We start from the raw sequence: 25,042 nt of genomic DNA on the forward strand, positions 1-25,042 counted from the left end.
ATCTTGTAAGGATACTGTAAATAAGGTTTGGGCAAGGGAAGAGCCAAACTCATGCTATACAGCCTAAAACAAATAGGTCAGCAAATAGAAAACAAGAAATGTGAGTTATTCATCACAAAACCAATGGTTAGCAATTGGCAGAAAGCATTGCCAGGGAACCTTTCTGAAGGTCCCCTGAGATATCTTCAGCAAACCAGACAGGCGTGCTAGGCTTCCACCAAACTAGGATAGCGATGAGGAGGTCCAATTTCATTTCTCTGCAGGATGCCGAGAGCTAGAATACTCAGTCTCACAAAGACCTTCTTCAAAGTGTCTTGCAATTTACTATCCCTCCATCATACACCATTTTGCAACTGTTCATACTATCGCTTTCATGTAGATAAAAGGACAGATGGAATCTTAATCATCTGCTTATCTTTCTAGTGAATTTGTTAAAGCTGTTACACGAAAGGGGGCCTACTTCAATCAGAAAAAAATATCTTCTGTCACCAATATAACAGAAACCTAAACTATAGTTGGGCTACTCACTATTACAAAGGGACCTGCATTACGTTTGAGTCTTGAAGAACACTAACCCTATCCCTGCCCAGTTTGAAACTGTTCATATTGGGCTTTTATGATAGATGAAAGGACACATGGAGTCCTAAATCTCTACCAGCCCATATTTCTAGAGCACTTGCTAAATACCAGGGGCATGCTTCCATTGGCAAATTAATATCTTTGTCAACAATATAACAGTCACCAAAGACTTACCCCATAACACAGCAGTTATAAATAAGAAACACAGTCTAAATTGGGAGCCGCAGTATTCTGTGACCACCTCTGTGCGAGCGAGACCTAAGGGCATGTAGGCTTCGGGGGCTGGGTGATGTTGGTTGTAGCCTTAAAGGAGCAGCAGTCCCTAATTTCCAGGCTAATCTCTCTTTCTTTGAAGTTTGAAAAAACCTTTTTCATTATGAATATTTCAAGTAAGTGGTTGGACCAACAGAAACATCGCAATGTTACAAATATAGTGAAGTTCTCATTATGAAGCAATACACCTGTAGAAATGTCTGTGAGAGGTGCAAGGCATGCTCACAATGGGGTTAATAGGTGTGGGGCAAAGAGGAAGCTAATGATCACAGATAAGAGGGTAAAGCATATAAAGGCAGAAGTAAAAGAGTGACTTTGGAGTTACCCAGGGAATGATGCAGAACAGTAGTTGGTAAACAGCGGCTGCTTATTAGGCACATGGAGAACAGCAGTGACATGCAAGGAGGGGGAAAGGCACAGAACGCATGCCTGAAGGGTGTAGATAGTAAAGTATGATGATGGTAGATGTCCACAAATCATGCCAAAGAAGCAAAAAGGGTGCTGGCTGGGAAACAGGAATGAAAAGTAAGAGAGTTGCACATAGGTGCCAGCGTGGCACCAAATTACATGCAGGAGAGGCACTAGTACAAATGCCCAGAGGGTACACAAACTGGATGGAACAGCAGAAGGTTTACATGGGGTGCTGTATAGAGTGCAGAACAGAACACCAAAGTTGTTGGAAATGGTGCAAAATCACACGAGGGGATCAGAGACAGAATTTTGCAGTGGATGTGGGAAGAAAAGACTGTGGGACGACACATAAAGCCAAGAGGTACACATTAGGGAGAGGGAAACTGTTGTTTCGAAGGTACACACTCTTGGGAGCACAGAGTTTTATTAACAGTGGCAGCACAGTGGTAAAGGTAGCTTGCAAAATTGTGAAGAGATAGAGTGTTGGTATCACCTTTGTGTTTCTATGGTCATTAAGTTCTGCAGCTTTTACAAATAAGAGTTTGACAGACATTAGTTTCAGCAAATGTTTTATGCTTAGGGCACGTCAGTGGGTTGCTTTTAGGTGGCTATGGGCAAGAGTTGTTAAAGGGTATGTCTGCTTGGTGCTGGAGCAGTTGGATCATTTGGTTTCAAAATCACTTGCTGAAGGATCCATTGATTTATATAGCAACTACAGTACTAAGTGTAGGAAAGGTTTCTGTGGCTCCTACATCCCCAGATCCACAGAGATGAAAGCAGTGAGATCCTGTGTCTATTAGGATTCTGAAGGCAAGATGTCCTACGTTCTAAAGATGAGGTTGAAGTTGTTTTGTCAAGGGAGGGTGGATGCCATTATAATCTAAGGCTGCTCTGCCTTCAAGGTTAAAATGGTGTGACTTGCTCCTGCTGAACCATACTTACATGATTTAAAAAAAACTATTTCAGCCCCTGCTTGAGGAAGAGGATGGAGGATGATGAGCCAAGCTGCTTCGCCGATGACAGACCGGCAATAGGAGATCAACATTTTGTACAGCTTCTTCCTCCTGCAACACTGTGCCAACTCGAGAAAACTGAACGCCCTGTCCCCCAATATGTCATGAATGAAAAGACACTAAGCCATATTAAGTGAAATAAATATGATTTTATTTCTAATACAAGTGACACAGGTGTAAGTTGTGTTTTGTTTGCCATCAGATTTTTAATGGTCACTTACTCCAAATATACATACATCAGATAGTAAAAACCAAACCAAGGATTTCTGAGTTCAAATGATTTTTTTCCCTCCAATTTATTGTTAATTATTATTATTGTAAATTTACTACAATTGTATTATGAACAGTAAACATACGTAGAACATCAAATTGTTGGATTCTTATGCACAGGCAATTGCAAGATCCTCTGCGCTTATATAGCACTTGTTTCATTGTGTTTGCTTGCCCGGGGTTGTGTTGAAGGTCTTTGACTTAAACTGCAGTAACTGCATTTACTACATCGGTGATGGGGAATGAGCGAGCTGACAATGTGGCGTCTTTTCTCCTGGGTCACTGCTCCCCTGCTTGTAGACCTTGCAAGATAGCCCGCAGGATAGCGGCAGCAGCCACAGCTCCTGGGTCTGGTCGGGTTAGCCGCGATGAGCTGATGTAACTGGCCCTTCCTGCTGCGGCCTCCATGTCCTTAGTAGATTCTGCCACTGCTTCAGCCCTCTGCCAGGAGTAGAAGAAAAACATGTCAGAGGCTGGAGGGGTGACATGTGAGACCCACATCAAAAAAAGAGACAAGCTACTTTGGACTGATATCAGAGAAACACAGTTTGGAAGGTCCTTGTAGAACAAGTATTAGTTAAAAAAGAATTTACCCTTAGGATTCTTAATTACATGTACTCATACATGTCACACATTCACATATTAAACTACTAGAGCAACTCCAAAGGTCAGGGACATGAAGATATACCAAAGTTTATTCTTTACAAATACATGTATTTTTTTTTAAATGATCAATTGATCCAAACAATACAGTGCAATACAATTTAAAATTATGCTCAAAGCACGATTCTAAAAAAAAAAAAAAAAAATCAATACATCACAAAAAACATGAATAGCAGCAACTTAAAAAAAATATTACAATATGCTAAACGGAAGGAAACCTACACCAGGCAACAACAATGTACCCTTTCTGCATTAATCTGTTTATAACTAGGGTCATTGCATGAAACAAAGACTCTGTACCTATGCCAATTGTCCTGTTACAGATTTAATTTGTATGTATGCGTCAGAACAAGAACGAACATCAACCCTCTCTCAGAAGAGAATGGGCATGCAAGTTGATCTCTCCAAGGCTCTCCTGCCAACCATCCCGGATTCGGGAGGGCTGAACAAGGCTGCCATCAGAGATTTTGGGCTTTATTAAGGGTTTGGCTGGGTCTCATTTAGGGTTTAAATCAACTGGAAGACATATAAAAGCGTGTATTCTCCTGCCAAACTCTGTTTCCATGCCACATTGAGAGGAGGGGGACCACTGGGTTATTGTCAGTTAAGCCTCCACTGGCTCCACCAGTGATCTTGCTGCCACAGGCTGTTCAGTCATAGTATATAAAAATGCCTGTGTGGCAGGGCTATGTGTTTTATGTTAGGAGAAAACAAAATTGTGTTTGGGAATTTGTTTTCTGTAAACAATATTTTGCAGAGTAGGTTTTTAAACATTACGGCACCTCAGCAAACCAAGCAGTCCTGTCTAAGAAGCTGCCAGATTAGGGACTTCCATCACAGCACAGAGACCCTCTCGAGGAAACATTGATCTTTCAATAGGGTGGATAGTACACTTCAAGGGTGGCTGAGGCCATAGCCTCTGCCCCCTGACGGACTGTCCACAAGGGAATAAATAACCCCTTTGTAATTTTCTACGGTAAGGACAAAGAATGGCCTGCATGACTTCAAGAGATCCACCCATGAGAGAGAACATTGGCCGTCCCTGGTCAATGCCAGGAGAAGATGAATACCATGCCACTTGACCTTTCGTAGAACCCCCCCTCAGAAGAAGAGACTTTGGTTTGGGGGAAACAACCGATAGAACTGAAGCAACAAGGCCAGCATTGTCTGCATTATGAGGAGCGATAGACAAAAATTCTAAGTATAAGAGTCAAGAACGAGCTGTCATGGACCTCCAAGAAGCCTTTCTGAAAGAAAAAACAGAGCTAGGTCTGACTATAGACACTCTCCCAGAAGAAGAGAGCAGCACATCTAACACTGATCTGAGAGAACTGGGTCAAGCAGAAGAGACAGATCTAGAATTCCAATACAGGACTAATGGTTTAGTCCGAAATTTAAAAAATAAGCAGAATCGAAATGATGTTCCACAACAAAGCACATTTCTCAAGTATGTTTAGTTTGAATATTTTCTTGTTGTGCCCAAACCAAGGAGTATCAGGAGGTACATTTACACTGGAACAAATGCAATCCTAAATATTGTTAAAATGCAGGAGGAACAAGCTAATTAACACAGCTGCCAACTTTTGAGACCGCCTTTGTGTGTCATTTTGAGGTTTCACTTGGCATATGAGTGACATTCTACTGTCAAGTGTGTGGCATAGAGTGTGGCACTTTCTTTTGAGTAAATCAAAGCAATAGCCAGTATCTGAGTGCTTCTCTGTGAGTTTTCTCTCCCAGTATCCAGACATATCACACTATAATGAACATGTGCTGAAAGCAAGCTAGCCCTATTTGTGTTGATAATGCTGTTATCCAGTGGCGGCTGCTGCAGTACTGAAGCGTGAACGTGGAATAATAAGTACATTTAAGAATCGTACCCGAGTTCATGGCAGCCGCCTTGGTCCACTTCTCTGGTTCTTCTCTAGTCCCAGCATGCACTGGGGCACAGACTCTGTACCCAATCCTGGCGCTACTCTCCTGCATTGAGAGCAGTGCCAGGATTGGTCTGCCATTTACACCTTGCCGAAAGTGCACAAGAGACTTGAAAACCCACTGGGTAGACCAATCGTTTCAGGTTGTGGGTCGGCATTTGAACCATTAAATCAATGTATAGATCATTATTTGCAGCATTGGGTTCCCAAGACCAAATCCTATGTACGTGACACGATGCACATAATACAACCGCTTGAAGACCACCCCTTTGATCAACATAAACAAATATTAGTCACCATGGATGTATCATCGCTCTATACATCTATTCCACAGGACAGAACTACTGAAGTAATTAGAACTGTGCTGGATTTGAGACCATTGCCACCTCTTTTCTCATCACGCTCCTGGAAATAGCAATGAAAAGGAACTACTTTGTGTTTGAAAAACAATTTTACTATCAGTGCAAGAGAGTGGCTATGGGGGCTACATATGACCCAAGTCTAGCAAACATCTTTATGGACAGTTATGAGGAAGAGCATCTGTACAGCGACACAAACCCATACCTCAACAAGATTGAGGTCTGGAAGAGATACATCGATGATGTGATCATGATTTGGGATGGCAAATAAATTGAGCTAGAAGAGTTCCATGCTTGGCTTAACCAGAGGAACAGTGACATTCAGTTGACTATGTCTAGTAGCAAGGATTCAATAGACTTACTGGGCCTAACTTTCAGAACAGAAGAAGGCAGACTGTATTGTGACCTCTACCGCAAACCAATGGAAAGGAATACATTATTGATGTATGGGTCACACCATCCATGCAACTTGAGAGACAACCTGCCTTATGGGCAATACCTTTGGATAAGGAGAAATTGTTCGTATAGAAGGGATTTCTTCAGGGAATCAGAAGTACTGACTAATCGCCTGAAGGAGAGGGGATACCCAAAGAACTTGCTCAAGCGTGCAAAAAAACGGGCATGGTATTGCCAACGTGAACAACTATTGGAAGTAAGAGATAAATCTGGTGATACTGATAATATCGTTTGTGTGACTACGTTCAACACAAAGAGCAATGATGTTAAGAAGATCGTACTGAAGTATTGGAATCTGATTGCGGGTGAACTTCAAACCACTGAAAAACCCATCTTTGCATTCAAAAGGGGAAAAAATGTCAAGGACATGGTGGTGAAAGCCTTCTTGGAACCACCGAAGCGAACGGACCTGAGGGACTACGTTGGTCTTCCACCCATAACTGAACATCACAAGTGCGGGACCTGTAGAGCCTGTGACCTATGCCAGGAGGGAAACAATTTCACACACAATAACAGGACTTACAAATTGCCAGACTTCACCAACTGCAATAGTACAAATCTGATATATGCTATCCTTTGCCCTTGTGCCAAAATCTATGTAGGCCAGACAACGCAAAAAGTAAAAACTAGGATCTTGCAACACATGAGCCGTGTAAGGTGTAAAACGCTAGGGGCCCCCTTGGTTGAACACTACATTACACATAACCACACACACGACGATATGAAATGGTGGTTTTTGGAAAAGATCCATGCCAATCCTAGGGGTTGTTCAATCACGCGTTCTATGAACTATAAAGAATGTCGATGGATACATTCACTCAACTCATTGCAGAATGGGCTGAATGAGACTGAGGAAATTACCAGACAAATGGGGCAGTTATAACTACGACGGTTAGTATATGGTTTGCTTTGACCAGGCCTACATAATAAGATGCAGATTACGTCCACCTTTTTCCACACCCATAATGGTGATACCACCCAACGTCCTCAGATCTCAGATGTAAGCACCTGTAGGCGCACTAACGTATGTTAGGGACTATGATGATGTATGTATTCTAATGATTGTACATGTCTGCATGTGCCTGTTGAACTTTTATGCCTTCACTTAATGATTTAAATAATTATTGTATGCTAAATTTTTATATCCCACAACAATGTAAAATTGGATATGCCTTCAGTAACATTGTGTACTTAATATGCCTTAATATGTAATTCACCTACGAGGTTGATGTTATATAATTAAATACAATGATGAAGACACACCAGCTTGCACAATCAACCGAATGTCGCGCTGACTCATCCACATTCCTGCGCATACACATAAGTCTTCTCATGCCACGTTCCTTTGGCGGCGGTAGTGTTACTACCTAACTGCACACGCCGTACATAAAGGTTTTATAAACTGTTTGTTATAATATTATGAATGCTTAGTTGCGATGCTTTGCTCGCATTCATGAGGAAGTAATCTAGTGTTTTTGACGTCCCAAGGGTTGCTTAGCAACCAGCTGCGTGTCAGCGCCGGTAGTGTCCTCGCACTTTGCGTACCGGCTTTAACTAGTTTAGTAATTCTGACGCGGTCAGTGACACAGAGAAACCGTACCCGGACAGAGCACTTCTCACCGCCGGGTCGAGCAGCTTTTTGGATCCTGTTGGACCGCACTGAATAATCTAAAATAAACGAAAGATTCAGTGTAATAATTAAGGTAAGCGGATGCGAAATACCCGCGACTTAGCCTCGCTTATTTAGTTTGCTAGTTTCTTAATTTTTTAGTTTGTTGCGCATAAGGCTAAATCACTGCCCCTTCCTCCCTAGCCACAGCTGACAGCATTATCAGCGATCAGGGATCCCGAAGACAGATTGGGCTTGTTCAGAAATTTTCATGGTAAGCGTTAAGAATGTGGTGGCTACTTAACGCTGTGCTAACTTCTGCACGAACAATAGGGAGTATCTAATCAGGCCAATATTCTCCATAACAGAACTCGACCGTAAGAGAGTCGTGTATCTATTGATCGCCTAGAAGAAAACATTGAACTCCAAAGGAAAGCCCGGCTGGGCCTACTTTGAGGTGAGTTGTTACCACTATGCACCAATCGTAGTTGTTTAAATAACTAAATATTTGTGAATCCAAACCTGACAGTTACCCCTTTCAATCATTAGGCTGCCACATATACCCCTACCTCCCTCAACCTTACTCAGTCCTGATGAAGACCCGCGCAGACGCTTCAAGAGCGCTACACTAGCGTTGAAACGTCGACATAACATAACTGTTGACCATCTTTGTAAGGATTCTGTATTTGAGACTGACTATTGTTGTGTACAGAACACTCTTAGTGACTTTGTAATATTGGCCACGCTTCCTTTTTCCCATTCCCCTCCCTGTCACTGGAAATTGGCATTGTATATATTGTATATGACCCTTGCACAAAATTTCACTGAGCACCAATTGTTACAAATTTTCACTTTGCACGCCACTGTATAAAGTTGACAGCCTTTTATACCTCTCAAATGAGAGTACTTATAAATTATTACAATTTATAATGTATCTTGCAATACTGCAGATGGTTTGGATTCCTCCTTTTTATCTACGAATTGTGTTCGCTTTGATTTACTTCTCTTGCAATGAATGAATATATTGTGTAAAATGTAAAATAAGTGAAGAAATACAGTGCACCCGAGTGAACCAATTGTTTATATTTTGCCTTACTGCTCAGGTTCTTAGGGATACTGGGTCACCCCATAGATACTTAACAGGATTGGTCTGAGCGGCATGGTTCGCTGCTTAGACAGGGCTTCGGCACCTGTGACATTTCTCCAACCCAGATGTGTAACACAGCTGGGTTTGAGAAACCTAAGTGCACATGTCTGTTGACATGCGCACTTACATAATGCCTACCAGTCCACCCTGCTGGCATCAGCTCAGTTAGTGGTCATTTGCTAGACTGCTGACTGACTGACCAGTAGGGCGACGCTGTTTCAATTATGAAAATATTAGTATTGTGAATTGAACATTGCTAGGTCTGTGGAAGGGGCAGTGGACTTCAGAGTATATCAATCACTCCCATTGTCCCCACTTTACTCTGCAGTTTCACGGGTACCAACTGCAGCATCCTCCCGACCCTGGGTACATGCTATGATAGACAAGGAGCTTAGTATAACACGTCTTTCTTCATCGGCATGTAACTGCAAACTCAACATTCTAAAGCTGCATTCACTTCACTACCCTCTAACTCTTACGTCCCAGTTCTACGGAGTCCATCAGGAGCCAAGAACATTGTCACTGCTAACTCAAACAACACTACATCTCCCCTCTGTTAAATAATTTTTTTAAATGTATTTATAAATATATATATACAATCATAGCTCTTCAATAAGTCTACCTGGTGCTCTGATTACACGTCCTGAGTGTGTTTTCAGAAACTGGGGACAGGCAGTAGAAGTGTCTGTGATCTGCGTTGGCGATGTAGGAACAGCAGCAGTCAGTTGGTTTTCAATGGTCCTTTCAGAACCAGTCGCTACATTTACATCAGTTTCTAGTGAGCAATGACCCACATGTTGGAAATGCGAGGAATCCCACGTAATGGACTTCCCAGAAAGTTGGCCAGTCACCATGTGTCCTTTGCTGGTCACAACATGAAATGGCTCAGTATCGGGGGAGCATCAGATTTCTGTTTTCTAGTCTGACAGACAAGTACTCCATCTCCTCTAGTGAATGTAACGTCTTTTGCATATTGGCACCTGTCTGCATAGGCCTTCATTTTTCTTTCACAATCCAAGTTTTTTATAAACGTTTCTTCCTCAGTACTTGATCTTGGCCATCAGGGTTCTTCCGAACATCAAGGTTGCAGGGCTTTCACCTGCGTCGGGTGAGGGGTTGAACGGTAAACTTAAACAGTAGAATTGTAGATGGTTTTACGCTCAAGCTTTTCCAATACAGCACACTGAACAGCTTTCTTAAGTACTCCTGAAACGTTCGACAAGGCCATTGGTCTGTGGCCAAAGAGGTGTGCTTTTTACATTCAGATGGCTGACAAAGTCTCTCAATTATTGACTGTTGAAAGGTGGGCTGTTGTCAGATATTAAGATTGCAGTAGCAGTCCAGGTTACAAAGATGCCGTCTAATCTCTGGATGACTCTTCCTTAAGTCATAGATGAGAGATCTTCTATCAATGGAAAACAGGAGTATTCATCAACCATCACCATCAGGTGATGTCCATTGTCTACAGGACTGAAGAAGTCTACAGCAATTCTTTCCCAAGAATGCTTTGGCAACTCTAGCAAAAATAACAAATGATAGACTGAATGCTGAACAAATTAAGTATTCATTCCCAGTCACAGATTTGGGTTTAATCCATTGTTTGTTTGCTCTCCAAACCACCCCAGTTTGGACACAGCCAAATGCAAATCAGTCTTGACCCTGCTCCCCATGGGAACAGTCCAGCCCAAATTGCAAGGCCAAGTCGTCCCTGGACTGGAAACAAGCATTGTGAGACCAGATTCCGGGTATCACCCCTCATCAGCCAGGCTAGCTTGAATCCAGTGGCACAGGACCCACGTCTGGGCATCCCCTTCCCACTTAGGGTGACAAAAGGAGAAAGAACAAATGATAGATGAAATGCTGAACAAATAAAACATTCACCCCCAGTCACAGATCTGGGTTTATTACATCTTTTTTTATTGCTCATCACCCCAGTTTGGATACAACCATATACAAATCAGTCTTTCTTTAAAAAAATATTTTTTTATTTTCATTAGAATACACAAACCAGCGAAGGCAATACGTGCACATAGCACACTGAACATTACCCGCATAGAGCTAATAATGGTGTACAATGTCTCATTTCTTTGCTTAATACAACTCTTAAGATACACAAACATATTGTAAAATGGAGCAGAATATACAAATAGACAACACAAGACCTCGTCATGTATTTGTGTCTGACTGGCACTCGAACCCGGTGTCATGCCCCTGCTACCCTCTACGGACCCCAACCCACAATAAGTTCGCCGTCACCCCCAGATCTTGTAAAACATACAGGGACAGTCTCTACCACTAAATATCACCTTTCCAGCCGCTATGTACAGGTCCATCCCTCGTCTCCATTCCTGTAGGGAGGGTACCTCAGGTGCTCCCCAATACCTGGCCACATCTCGCTGAGCACTAAAATGAGGTTTAAAATGTAGGACATCTACGTCAAATTGGATCCCCAACAGAACAAACCATTGTTCGAGTAGAAGTGAAATCTCAAGAATACCTGAGAGCTCTTGAATGATTGTTTTCCAATGCGCTTGTATAATGGGACATTCCCAGAGTGTGCATACGAAGGACCCTATATCATCCATAAAACGTACGCAGGTCATGACTGGCACTTTCCCCATGCTATGGAACTTGTTCCGATCACAGAGTAAACCCTGTGAAGGATTTTAAATTGCATCAGACATTACTCAATAGCCACTTCACGTGGGTGCATCAGTACTGCCTCCCAGTATATCCTCGAGGTCCCCAGCATCCCGCTGCCACCTTCCATGTAGCTGGTCCAGGGTATCCAGCATGTTGTTGTGAAGTGTTTTATACGGGGCAGAAATTGCACCCCTCCCTAGTTCCTCGATTGAAATCTGTCCACCCATGAAGCGTATTCAGCTATCTCTGCCCGTTCTATCCCCATGGCTCACCAGGCGTGTTGCAATTGTGCATATTTCAGAAATTGGATCAGGTGTAGCTGGTATTTCCCCGTTTCCATGAGGAGAAATGCATCATGTCTTCCTGTTCAAGAATATCCCCAACCTTGGAGATATGTATGGTATCCCAGTTTCCAAAACTTTGCAGTTTTGCTATTTCAAGCAGCCAGGTCCCTTTCCAGAAGGAGGTTTCCCTAGTAATCCTGCAGGCCAATCGAAGTGTCTTGTTGGCTTTTGCCCAGGCTTCTAGTGGGACCTGCGTCGCAGGCAGCAGTGTCTGGGTGCCCTTCCCACCATAGAGGTAGTTCTGCACTCTGTATATATGCCCTTAAGGGCTTTGATAGTTATTTATATTGATCAAGTGGGGTGCCCAGTCCAGTAGTACCCTTCAATGTCCGGAAGTGCACCATTATGTTGGTTCTGCTGTAGAGGTTTGAGCGGTATTATTGGTTATTGCCCGTACCACAACAGGGTCCTCAAATCTCAGTTAATCCTAGTAAACACAATTAGGGAGACTGGGTAGTAGGTATTCTGGAGTGTATAAATTAACTTGGGGACCATGATCATTTTGAATAGGGCTGCCCACCCCATCAATGTAAGAGGCAAGCATCGACATCGTACGACATATGGTTGAAAGCCTAACAACACCCTCCCCATGTTACGACTCGACCAAATCTCCCTTTGTGCTGTAACAAATATCCCTAGGTATTTGAAACCATCCTTGACCACTTAAAGCCCCTGTGGTACAAGTAGGGGTTCTCGTAGGCCCGTGGGGCATGGAGCACTGACTTATCCCAGTTGATACTATGACACAAGTGGGCCTCATATTCCCTCAACATTTGGAAAAGCACCAGAATAGTAGTCGCAGGTTTAGTTATATATAATAGTATATATATGCAGGGAAAATTCTAGGGGCCAAAGACTCTGCTAAGGAGCTCTTCGGTATCTATAAATCACTGACCACAATCGATGCGTCTGCTGACCCGAAGAGCTGTTCGATTGAAACATGTGACCGCATAGCTCACTATTTTTCCACCAAAGTCGAGAAAATGTACTCGACCTTCCCCAATCCTCCTATTATAGGGGTTGAGTGTGAAGCTACATCTGTGGCTAGGGAGATCCCAGGCTCATTTACCAATTTCACCACACCACCTCCTGAGGTGCTGGTCAGGACGTGCCTTTCGGTAAAATCTGGCTCCCCTATGGACCCGGTGTCTCCCAAACGGTTGGGGGACAGTTTGAGTGTCCTGGAGCCTTACATAAGGCACGTCTTGGGATATCTCCTTCGAATCTGGCACACTTCCTGAGGGGTGGAAACAGGCGGTGGTACTCCCCCTCCGAAAGAAACCTCACATTGGCTTTGAGGTGTTGGAAAATCTGAGGCCCATCTCACTCCTACCTTTTCTGTCCAAAGTGGCAGAGAAGGTGGTGAACACCCAAATTATGAAGCATGTAGAGGAGGTGGGTTTGCTTCACGATACGCAGTTTGGTTTCAGACCGCGGCACTCTACAGAGTCCGCCCTGCTCATGGCTACAGAACAACTGAGACAGGGCGTAGACGAGGGGCAAACCATGGCCTTGATCCTGCTTGACCTCAGCGCGGCGTTCGACACTGTAGCACATTCCACCTTGCTGCAGTGTCTGAGCAAAGGGGGCATCGCTGGCACCGCGTTGAGGTGGATCCAGGACTTCCTCACAGGAAGGAGCTTTCGAGTGCGGCAGGGCGACCACTATTCCAAAGGGGTGCCGTTGGGTCAGGGCGTGCCGCAGGGCTCGTCCCTGAGCCTGACCCTTTTTAACCTATATGTGGCGCCCGTTGCATCGATTGTGGAGAGCTATGGCCTCCAATTGGTGACATACGCTGACGATACGCAGCTGGTCATCTCCCTGTCGCACGCGCCCTGTCTTGCTGCGGATGGCTTCCAGTCGTGCATGAAAGATCTGGCCGATTGGATGGCCGCGAATTGCTTGAAGCTAAACGGCAGCAAGACAGAGGTGCTGGTGGTAGGGAGAGCCCAGTCGGCCTGGTCGTCAGCTTGGTGGCCATCCTGTCTTGGACCTACTCCCACCCCCTGTCAGGAGGCCAAAAATCTTGGTGTGTGGTTCGATGCGGCTCTTACCTTCGGGCCTCAGATCAATCGGGTAGTCGGAGTCTGTTTTGGGGTCTTGAAGAGAATGAAGAAGGTTTTAGACCTTCTGCCATTGGAAGCGCGTCAAACCTTAGTGCATGCCTTGGTGACCGCAAGGCTTGACTACGCGAACTTGCTGTACCTTGGGGCACCGAGTAAAAGCATTGCACGTCTTCAAGTGCTGCAGAATGCGGCGGCACGCCTGATTCTTAGGCTGCCCAAAAGGGCGCCCTCGAAGCTGGCTCTACGAAAACTCCACTGGCTTCCGGTAAAGAGCAGAGTTGAGTATAAAGCTCTCTGCACGTGTCATCGGATTTTGTATGGTAGGGCGCCCCGACCTTTGCAGAAATTGATCGAAGCCTATGAACCTCCTAGAGCGCTTAGATCTGCGGGCGGAGGACTGCTGAGGACTCCCAGGGTAAAGAAAGCTCGGATGGGAGGCAGGTCCTTTAGGTACCTGGCCCCCAACCACTGGAACAAACTCCCAGTAGACCTACGCCTGGAACAAGCAGGAACGAGATTCCGAGCTAAGTTAAAAACCTACCTCTACACCAGATAACTTTGGCCTGCCAGTACTGTTTGCCCCTGTTTTTTTTGTTTCTCTCACCGTCAGCGCGGGGACACGCCGGTGTGCGTAACTCAGCGCTTTACAAATGCCCCTATTATTTATTATTATTATTATCATCGGCATAGAACTATATTTTTTCTGCCTGCTTGTCCGTTTCAGAGGTGTGGAACCCTCCCAATCCAGGGTGCAACCGCACCACACAAGCCAAAGATTCTACCGTTAAAGCAAACAAAAGAGGAGACAAGGGACATCCCTGTCTGGTCCCCCTGCCTATCGGGAATTCTGCAGACTTCTTCCCATTGACTTAACTGTCGCAATCAGATTCTTGTAAAGCATCGCTACCCAATTCCTGAATTGGGGGCTGAAGCAAAATTTCAAGTCTTGATTGTTTTCAGCCAATTATGTGTACGTCGTAAGTTAAGGTGTGTTGACCTGCCGGGCATGAATCCCGACTGGTCTCGGTGGATCAGGGGGATAATAACTTGCAAGAGTTTAGTGGCCAGGACTGTGGACAATAGCTTAGTCTCGACATTAGGCAGGGAGATTGGGCAGGACGCACATTTATCCCTCGGTTTCCCGTCTTTAGAGAGATCCACAATAGTGGCCCACCTCAAGTCCGGGGGGAGTTCCCCTGATTACTGAACTTCCAAGAACAGATTTAGCAATAGGTTCCCAATAAATTCCTGTATCGTTTACAGAATTCTGCCAGGATGCCATTGGGCCCTGGAGTCTTCCCAGATTTTAATTTTGCCATAGGGGCCTGTACTTTGTTTAACGTAAACTCCTCTTCTAGAGAGTTACGTGCTTCCGCGTTTAGTCCTGGGGTGGAGATCGCCGCAAAGTATTGTGCTATAGTGTATGAATCATGTAGTGGTCTAGTACTATAAAACCTTCATAAAAGCTCTCTACAAACACAATTTTGGACTGCACTGAGTCTTTGTTTTTAGGAAAGTATAGCTCTCTATCCAACCTAAGTCCCCAAGCTACATCCTGGTCTTTCAGGTCCCAGGCGTTGAGTTTCCAGTCGGTTGCTCGCCTACTCCTAAATCACCCCACTTGAACTAATACGGGTGATTGATTGGATTGGCCTCTTGCCAAAAAATCTATGCATAGTACCTCTACAAGTAAGAAATAAGAGTATTTTCTACCTACGAGGTGCAGATTTCGTCAGAGGTCGACCAGGCCCAGTTTTTCCGCCAACTGCGCCAGCGCTGTGTCTTGTGGTGGTATTTCCCTTGTCCCCGAACAGTCAAGGCTTCGGGTCATCACATCATTTAAGTTCCTGCCTACTATGCGTAATGTGATGGTAGAGTCTAAAAGAATATCTGTTATCTTGGCCAAGGTGGGTGCCTGGAGATTTTGGGGTTGCTAATACAAAGGAGGCTTGGGTCATTGCGCAAACTAGATTGGACCACTTCTATTGTGCAAACTAACAAGGTATCAAGTGCCATATTTATTGATTTATTCAAAAATAAAGATACCAATTTCCGATTTCATTAGCCCTTTTGGTTTATTTCACTTTTCTTTAAAAAAAATCTTTTTTTTCATCAAGGCATTTCTCAACTGCAACACTTAGTTTTGAAAACACAAAATACAAACAAACATTACACAATTGATATACATGAGTGATTTGATTTGTGTGTTTATATAGCGCCTAAATCACCCCTAGAGGAGTATCTCAGCACTCGCAGTCTTACCAAAGGAAGCTGTCACAATAAGAAAGGTCTAAAAAAAGGGCAGTTTTCAGAGCCTTCCTGAATTTCAGATGGTCCGGCCACTGCCTTAAAGCTGTGGAAAGTTGGTTCCACAAGGAGGGCGCCAAATACGAAATGGCTTTTCCTCCTGTCCTCGCTTTCTTAATCCTGGGAATTTTAAGCAGGGATTTCGAGCTTGAGCGTAGGTCCCTTAGGGGAGTATATTGATGAAGCCTTTCTGCCTAATAGGATGGTCCATTTCCCCATATAGCCTTATGTGTCAGACAGCAGATCTTAAATTTCACACGTATACGCACAGGTAGCTAGTGGAGCTGTTGGAGGAGGGGGAGTGAAGCTGTTCTGTGTGGGGCGTTCAAGGTTAAACGAGCTGCCATGTTTTGTAATACCTGAAGGCGGTTCAGAGAGGACTCGTTGGCCGCTATCAATAGGGCGTTACTGTAGTCTAATTTGCTTAACACCAGGGTTTGAATGAGGGTCTTTCCCAAGGAATCGGGAAGATATGGAAAAACTCTTCTCAGTAGGCCCAGCACGTGAAAGCATGAGCCAACAGTGTGTGTTACATGCTCTTTCATGGATAAGGTCTGATCAAGACGCAACCCTAGGTTCTTCGCCGTTGTTTTAGGTGCTGGAGCCGTTCCCAACTCTGTAGGCCACCATTCTGGTGTCCACAGCAGTGGGGCCTCTCCAAAAAGCATGATTTCGGTATTTCCGGCATTCAGCTGTAAAAAGTTGTTTCTCATCCACTGGGAGATAGCTAGCATGCCGGAGGAGAAGGAGGTTTGGGCTGTCTGAGAGGCCTTACTGAAGGAAAAGGTGAGTTGGGTGTCATCTGCATAGGATATCGGGGTGAACCAGTGGTTCCTCAGTAGTGAGGCCAAGGGGGCAATGTAGATGTTGAACATAGTAGAGTTTAAACAAGAGCCTTGAGGCACTCCCTTGGTTAGTTCTTTCATGCTGGAATGGTATGGAAGTTGAAGTTGAAGTTAAGAGTTTTGTAAAGCGCTCGATCACCGTGCGGTTTCTTGGCGCTGAAATGTATGGCCCCAGATTAATGGTCTGAGTGTCATCCACTGCAGTGCCACTCCACCAATCCCGGCTTCCTTCAGTCTCCTGAGCAAAGTCTGGTGGTCGACTGTATCGAATGCGGCAGAGAGATCTAATAGCACCAGGAGAGTAGGTTGACCATTGTCTAGTGCTACCCTGATGCTATCATTGATGGCCACCAGGGCTGTTTCCATGCTATGTTTTGGCCGGAAGTCCAAGTGGGATGGATCAAGGTAGCCGGCCGATTCGATATGGTCCGACAGATGTTTATTAACCTATTTTTCCAGTACTTTGCTCAGAAAAGGTAGGAGGGAGATGGGGCGCAGATTTGAAAGATCTGCCATGGAAGCTTTAGTGTTTTTTCGGATTGGGATGATCTGTGCCGCCTTCCATGTTAGTGGTAGGTGGCCTTCCTTCAGCGATAAATTAAATAAAGAGCAGATTGGATCTGACAGCTGTTTAGCAAGAGAGGCTGAGATTATTGCAGGTAAGACATCCAGTGGCGAACTGGATTTTACCTTGCACATTAAGGTTTCTGTCTCTTCCTGGGATAAAGGGGGGAAATTCAACAGCGGTTTCGCCCTTGGACTAGGTAGAGATACCATTGTGGAGTCTGCGAACTGTGAGCAGCTTGCCGCGGTGATCCTATTATAGATGGTGTCGATTTTCTGTATAAAGAAATTGCTTATTTTATCGCAGAGGGACTTAGAGAAGTTTTCTTCAAGATCGCAGTCTGTGGGGTTAGTGAAGCCTTTAGGATCCGGTACAGGGCTTTGGGAGTGTTCTCAGCTTGGCTTAGTTGGGGAGCTATATGGGCTTTTCGAGTCTGCTTTATGTTTGTATGGTAATGTGGGAAGGCTAGCCTATATTTCTCTTTATCCTCGATAAGATGGGTCCGACGCCATCTTCTCTCCAGATTTTTACATAGAATTTTTTTGCTTATGAAGTTCAAGAGAAAAAAACGCCGCCTGGGTTTGCCTGGATTTATTTGATCGCATTTTAAGAGGGGTGATCTGTTCGATGGCGGCTAAGGCTGTTTCATTGAAAAGGGCTAGGCTCTCCTCAATATTGCTAAATGCGATGTCCCCAGGTGGTATAAAGGCCTTTGAGAAAGTTTCTGGGTTGATTTTATGCAATTGTCTATACCAAAACTGGTAATCTGAGACGTGCTCCTCTTGTTCTTTGGGTCACTGCACTTGGAAGTCAATGAGCACGTGGTAAGACCAACTTAGTGGCCTCAGGGCTTCACATGTGAGGAGTGGTGAGTTAGAAAAAATAATATCAAGAGTGTGTCCTGCTACGTGGGTTGGGCTATCATTGATTTTTACTACGTTCAGTGCAGCTAGTTCAGCCAGAAAAGATTACGTTTCTGCATTGTCTAGGCATTCACTATGTATATTGAAGTCTCCCAACACCATAAAGTTGTTGGCAGAAATCACATAAGGTGCTATCAGTTCCATGAGTTGGAGAGAGAATTTGGCAATGGGGCCTGGTGGACGGTATACCAGTGCCCTTTTCCAACTATTTTGTGGCGAAAGATCCAACCGAAAAATAAGGATTTCAATATTCTCATTACTGCGCTGCTCCAGAGTTGAAATTTTCACTGTCGCTATGGATGATGGCTATTCCTCCTCCTGTTTTGTTCTGCCTGTCAAGTCTTTGAATCCTATAACCCTCCGCTATAGCGATGGTAATTGTGAGGGTGCTATTAGGTTTTAGCCATGTCTCAGTTAGGAAGCCTACATCAGGTGCCTCCGAATTAAGTAGGTCCCAGATCTCAGTTGCGTGTTTGGGAAGTGATCTCATGTTACCCAGGAAACCCTTCCAGCTTTGCCTTGGTGTGGGGGCCTTAGGGGGTGTTTCCATTCAGGATTCAAATTGGCTGTTTCCTTGTATCCGTGCCTTATTTGCTCGGCACTTTGGGGTCATCTGGCCTGTATGCTGCGTGATATGGGTTAGTACTCTAGTACCTGCAGTGTATGCAGGAGAAGAATTCTTCCAGGTGGTTTAAACGTTGCACCCCGTTGCTGGAACAAGGGTGGCGCAAGTAATGGCAATTGTCCCTAAGAAGCAGAAGATCTGCCCTTAAATATCTAAGCGTGGGGCTGGTACCTGGTTCAGGGTATGAAAGGTCGGTGTGCCTGGCTCCTGGCGACGGTCGGGTGCAGAAGGGCGCAGACGGGCTTGGCTTTGGCCCGCCACCGGCGCGTCTGCTGCGCGTTCCGTATTCCATCCGGTTTTATGGAGCAATTGTGAGGCTAGAACGCCAACCTCCACCCTGCTGGAAGTACCTCCCTCCACTCAAACGTGAAAGCCTGCGGTGGACCAGGGAGAATGGCTCAGGGAAGACCAGGTGAGACTACTCGGGTATTTCTGATTGTGGTGTTTCAAGCACAAGAGTTACCAAACAACATATAATGACCTACTAACATATTCATAAACAACATCAAATATTTCTTTGACCTGTCCTTCATTAACACTAGGCGGATTGTTCACTTTATGTTATGTATAGTGTGTCCTGCCAATGTGTATTGCCCCAGGGTCGCTATTTTTTTATGTTGTCAAGGAGAGAGTAGCTACAATTCTAGATCCCTCTCAGACACCGATGATGCGACTGTTCTTTCCAAGGGAATCTAGAATAAATAATCAAAGCCCCCTTTTGGATGAAGTGGCACACAAAATTGTAGCCAGTGTGTCAGGTTGTTGCAGTGGAACAGAGACTCATGACAAACATGAGCTGGACCAAAAGACTAATAGTGCCTGCCCGGATATCATGCAGTTTTCCAGGGAGTGGTCCTTTGCAGCTTTTTGCGCAACCTCCAGCTGATGCAATATTATAGCATTTCCATGCCCATTGCAAAAAGCAGTGAAACAGTGAGGAGGACCTTTAAAGACATCTTGTGGATTAAGAGCCTATCAAGTAAAGCAGAAGGGCCACTTCAGTCTAAGAAGCCCACCTTAAGTTCTGGGTCATGCCCTTGCATTCACGTACTATAGCAGAGCATTTTGGGGTGAAGAGCATCACGGTCCAGACACGCAGCCTTGACATCTCTGGGAACTCTATCTCAGTGGGATCAGGGCCTCTTGCTTTCATTAGCATCCAGTTATTTTGAGTATCTTGGGGATGAGTATCCAGTAAATGAACAAAGAATCTCCTTAAATTCGTACAAAGATTGGGATTAAAAGCTGATACCTCTGATCATTAGATGCAAACTCAAGCTAAACCGTTGTTGCTGCGCCTTCTGTGTAGCATGTTGTGCCAATACTCACCCCTAATCCAGGGATGTTTGAATCTAGCAAGAGATTAACAATATTCAGGATTAGTACACAGACTTTATCCTATGCATTCATCTATCAGGTAATAGTAGCTAGGGAACATATGCATATATAGCACAAAGTAGCACATGTTTTGAAGAGGACAACACGTATTTATTAGGATGCACAGACTGCAGAAGTGGGCACTCTGTGCAGTCTTAAACAATCTGACGCCTCCGACCTATAATTAAATGTTTCCGCTCTGAAGTTGCAGGTATGTGCTTTCCCCATCTATGTGTACAGAAAAATGATCTACAAACATCTGAAACAAATGTGTTTCTGAAACATCCAATGATTCTCATGGCCAGCGTCACATAAGTGACCGAGCTACCCAAAACCACTCTGCTGAAACTAGAAGCAACTTATGAAAGAGAGAAGACTTACAGAGACCAAAATAAATAGATCCAAAATATTAGACCTCTTTTCAAAAAACAAGAGCAGCCTCTCGGGGCTAAATCTTAATGGTCACTGTCCTGGACTAACCTCTGAAAGACGCTGCCCTATGAAAACAGCAACAGACTTAAGACTGAAAATCCAAGGACTGGCCCAAACTTATTTAATGCCTATGTATCATCCTTGGCCAAAATCTGCAGGAAGTGGGGAATCGCAATCTGCTCTTATGCGGACGACACACATTTGATGGTAGCCCTGGGGGAAAGATCAGAAGTTTAAAAAAAAAAAAACTCCACAACTGCCTCTCGGAGATGGCACAGTGGATGCTCGAGCAGTGCCTGAAACTAAACGCAGGGAAATCCGAGATTTTGCTCTTTGGAGGGGCTAAACTAATTTGGGACGCCACCTGGTGGCCACAAACACTCGGAGCTGCTCCTGTCCCTAAACAATGGGTACCTGGGCATTCTTATCGATGATGCTCTCTCCATGAAGGACCACGTGCGGGCCCTTTGCGGTAAAGGTTTCGCAACACTGAAACTGCTATCCAGACTCTTCCCCTGGGTTCCGTTGGACTGCAGAAGAACAGTCACACAGGCCCTGCTCATAAATCAGCTCGATTACGGAAACGCCCTATTCGTGGGCATGAATGAGCACCTTTTCACGCGGCTGCAGGTACTTAAAAATGCCGCAGCCAAACTGGTCTGCAATAAAAACAAATTAAGCTCGGCATCAATGTGCATGAAAAGTCTCCATTGGCTACCTATCCGTCAAAGAGCAGTATTTAAACTGCTCTGTCATGCACACAGAGCTTTGTATTTAAGCGGCCCGAAGATCCTCCAGGAGAAAATTGAGTTTTATGTCCCCACAAGGAGCCTCCGCTCTTTACACCAAGCATTAGCCAGCACCAAGCGTATTAAGAAGGTGAGGACTGGAGGGTGCTCCTTCTCATATCTGGCAGCCAGGAAATGGAATGAGCTCCCCCTGGACCTACGGCTCACTCCCAGCTACCTGATTTTCCGAAAAAAACTAAAAACCCACCTATTCCCTAAATATTAATAATGATTTGCATCCCCTCTCAGCAGCCAGGCCTTGTTTTTCTGCTTCCAGCGCCTTGATATCCCTTGGGATGAGTGTTGCACTTTATAAATAAATAAATAAATACAAAATAAATAAAAAAATAAAGAGAAAAAACAGCAAACCTCGAACCACATCTCAGAAGTGCCTTCATAAGAAAATGATAAAAACTGCAGCTTTGGAGAGGAGATGGGCAGAACAAGGTCTGTAGCAAATGTCTGATGTAAATAAAAATAATCTTTTAAAGAGTCCTGCTTCTTAGGAGGGATGTCCATTTTAGGGTTAACATTTCAGAGAAACCACCTCAGAAAATGGAACTAAAGTGGGTGGATTAAACCAATAAATGCACCCAGCCAATGAGTACAAAAGAGACTCTCCCAACACAACCAAAGCAGGAGATAAAGATACACAGAGGTTTATGTTCCCTTTGTTTATTTCACTTCCAGAGCTATCGTTTGTGGATAGAAGGTCTACATAAAGGTCATGACTTACATCCCTTTAGTGACAGTGTAAATCTACAGATGTCCCCCTCCACCAAGACCTCTGGTGCTGCACAGGTCTTAGCAGCTGTGCCTAACTAATGGACAGAGACCACTAACCTCCACAGCTGCGGATAAAACCTTAACAGCATTCACGTTGGGCGTCTTCAGTGCCTGAAGTTCCTTGGCTGCAGCACATAAAGGGTCCAGCTGGAAAGTTAAAAGAAAAGTTCGAGCTTAAGAAAGAGGTAAGGAATAGCAGTCCTACAGAAAATGAAAGATCAGTTCTTCAGGAGCCTTTGTCAACTAGTTTCCATTTCAGCCCCCTCCCCCATCTCCTTCTTTACCACTACAATGCAGCGTCTGTCTACTGAGCAGCAATCCTATACAAGTTTATGTCTGCTCCCTCAGCCAGTGCCATACTGTGACCAGCAACTGGGTATCACTGATGGGCATGTGCCAATGGGTTCTTTCAATTATTCAGCCAAAGCAATATTCTGATGGTTGTCTCGGACTGTTACGGTGGTGCCAGACTGCCCCCTCCAGAAATAGTTACACCATAGTCTAACTAGGCAGTAGGTGACATGACTGCACCATTGTTTGCTGTCTACAGAACTCAGGGAAGCCAGGCTTAGACTGAACACTATCAGGTCTGTGGAGGTGACCTTCAGCTTTCCAGTCCATAAACCAATGAGGTACATGGACCCTGTATGATGAAACCCAATGTTTGTGCTCAGTTTTTTTAAAAATATGTCTCCTGAATATGTTTAAGGAGAACTATTATCAAGCTATGCTAATATTTATATTCAGTCATGGTCTCTTTAGTTTCTTATCTGCCATGGTTTTCATGACAGTGGAACTGCCATGAAAACCCTGGCAGAAAGGAAACTCGCCAAGCATATTGCAGCCTCTGACTACTTCCCTGGCGGAACCGGCAGTCCGACTGCCCGAATCGTACGACCGCTGGTGCAGTGGAGGCTGGATCCACCACTGCTGCCCAACCATGAGCCTGGTGGTCAGACTCGCAATAGGGCACTAAGTGAATGACGTATATGTAATGGTACTGTACATTATTAGAAAGACTGTATTGTCAATTAAACTGCCACCTTGTACCCAAAGTATCATTTGAAGAACTTCTGTTGGAAGTGTTAGTGCAGACTCAGTGAGCCATTGTTAGAGGGTTGTTTCATTTTGTGTTGGTCATCTCAGGAGGATGGTTGCTGAGGGAAGAGGATGGAAGATTTCTCTTACCTTAAGAAATGAATTAGTGTTAATGTTTTTTTAATTACGTAAATGTTTCTTATTTGCCTATGCGATACTAACCATGATCATGCTATGCTAAATTTGCAAAATCTATTTCAAGAAAGTGTGATTTGTATATAAAAGCTTCTGGGGTTTAGGTGTTCAAGTTTTAGTTTGGTTGTCGTCTGGGCTAAGAGTTGACTTAGGTGTGGGGTTCTGTTGGATTTTGCAGCGGTCATTAAGATTGCTTTTACTGAAGACTTTAGTTTCCATTTTGGCTTAGATTCTCAATGGGATGTGTCTCTACTCTTTGAGTCTGACACTTAGAGTATTTACTTGATTCCTGTTCACTAGGGATTAATGCATTCTACTATTTTGATTGTAATTCTGTATTCTGAGCCTTTATGGCATTTCGTGCATATTTTCTCTGTACCATATTTGAGCTTTTTCTGTATTAAAATACACTTTTTGCTTTATTTTTGGCCTAGAACTCAATTCTTTATGCTTCCAATATATATTACTGTTTAACTCTGATAAATTGTGTTATTCTAATGAGGAGTGTAGTCTTTTGTTACATCAACTGGGACACTGAAGCTGAATTATTTAGGTAAAATGTCAGGGTATCTAAATATTGAGGTTCAGATGATTATTGGGGTTCGACTCTCATACCACCAAGCAATAAAATACATGCCTCCAGGTGTCCAAACAATCCGGACTTCCACAAAGGGACTGCCCCCCCCCTCCCTCGTTAGTCATAGGTTTCCATGTGACAGAATCAATAAGGAACTTTGCATGGTACACCTGCTAAGGTGGGTAGGGAATGTAGACAAGCAGAGGGTGAATGACACTAAGAAACAACACTGATGCTCTTCAAATGCCCTTGTTTTGTGAAAGTAGACCAGTCTCTATTACTGGGATGAGATGAAGCTGGTCAATCTATTTGTGTTGCATTGTTCACCATTTCAACTTGTGGATACCAATATTATGATTCAGTTAGTATTCTACATTCATTGTAATTGTGCCTTCTTAGAATGCAGTGCCTACAGACTGGTGTGTTGACCGCCTGCCTGTAAGGAGGTCGGACTGTGCTGCCAAATAAAGACTTTTTTTACATCGATTGTCTACTTTCTAATAAATGGCGAGTAAAGGCAATGGTATCCTGTCATAGGGAGGCAGGCAGCACAGGAACGGATTTGCCTCGGAGGACCCATATGCTTTAAATGGGGGGGGAACTTACTTAAGAAGCCATTTTGATGCTGGAGCGACATTATCATTGCGGCAGAAGTCGTTCTTACCAGTATGGATTTTGACATTTTTACAGATACTTTTGGATTAGGAAGATCATTGGCAAGCGGATCGGAACAGTATTTATATTTGAACAGGTGCCATCAAGCAAGGTGAGCCTTACCTTATGATGTCACTCGTGCCTGGCCTGAGATTCCAAGGCACCA

General features: G+C 44.2%; 2 protein-coding genes across 6 annotated transcripts in view; one reads left to right on the forward strand and one right to left on the reverse strand.

Moving 5' to 3' along the window:
- Window positions 1-2,445, forward strand: part of CYB561A3 (cytochrome b561 family member A3) — a 244,171-nt gene extending 241,726 nt beyond the window's left edge. For all 3 annotated transcript variants that reach the window (XM_078680631.1, XM_078680632.1, XM_078680633.1), the window contains exon 6: window positions 2,230-2,445. In XM_078680631.1, coding sequence (XP_078536757.1) covers window positions 2,230-2,259 — 30 coding nt within the window. In that variant the 3' untranslated portion in view covers window positions 2,260-2,445. The remainder of the gene's footprint in view (window positions 1-2,229) is intronic.
- The window catches only part of TKFC (triokinase and FMN cyclase), a 348,508-nt gene continuing 325,871 nt past the window's right edge, over window positions 2,406-25,042 (reverse strand). For all 3 annotated transcript variants that reach the window (XM_078680630.1, XM_078680628.1, XM_078680629.1), the window contains exons 17-18: window positions 22,470-22,559; window positions 2,406-2,987 (exon numbers count right to left, since the gene is read on the reverse strand). In XM_078680630.1, the coding sequence (XP_078536756.1) occupies window positions 2,826-2,987; window positions 22,470-22,559 (252 nt within the window). In that variant the 3' untranslated portion in view covers window positions 2,406-2,825. The remainder of the gene's footprint in view (window positions 2,988-22,469; window positions 22,560-25,042) is intronic.

This window comes from Lissotriton helveticus, chromosome 3_1 (assembly GCF_964261635.1).
Source record: "Lissotriton helveticus chromosome 3_1, aLisHel1.1, whole genome shotgun sequence".
Classification (NCBI taxonomy): Eukaryota; Metazoa; Chordata; class Amphibia; order Caudata; family Salamandridae; genus Lissotriton; species Lissotriton helveticus.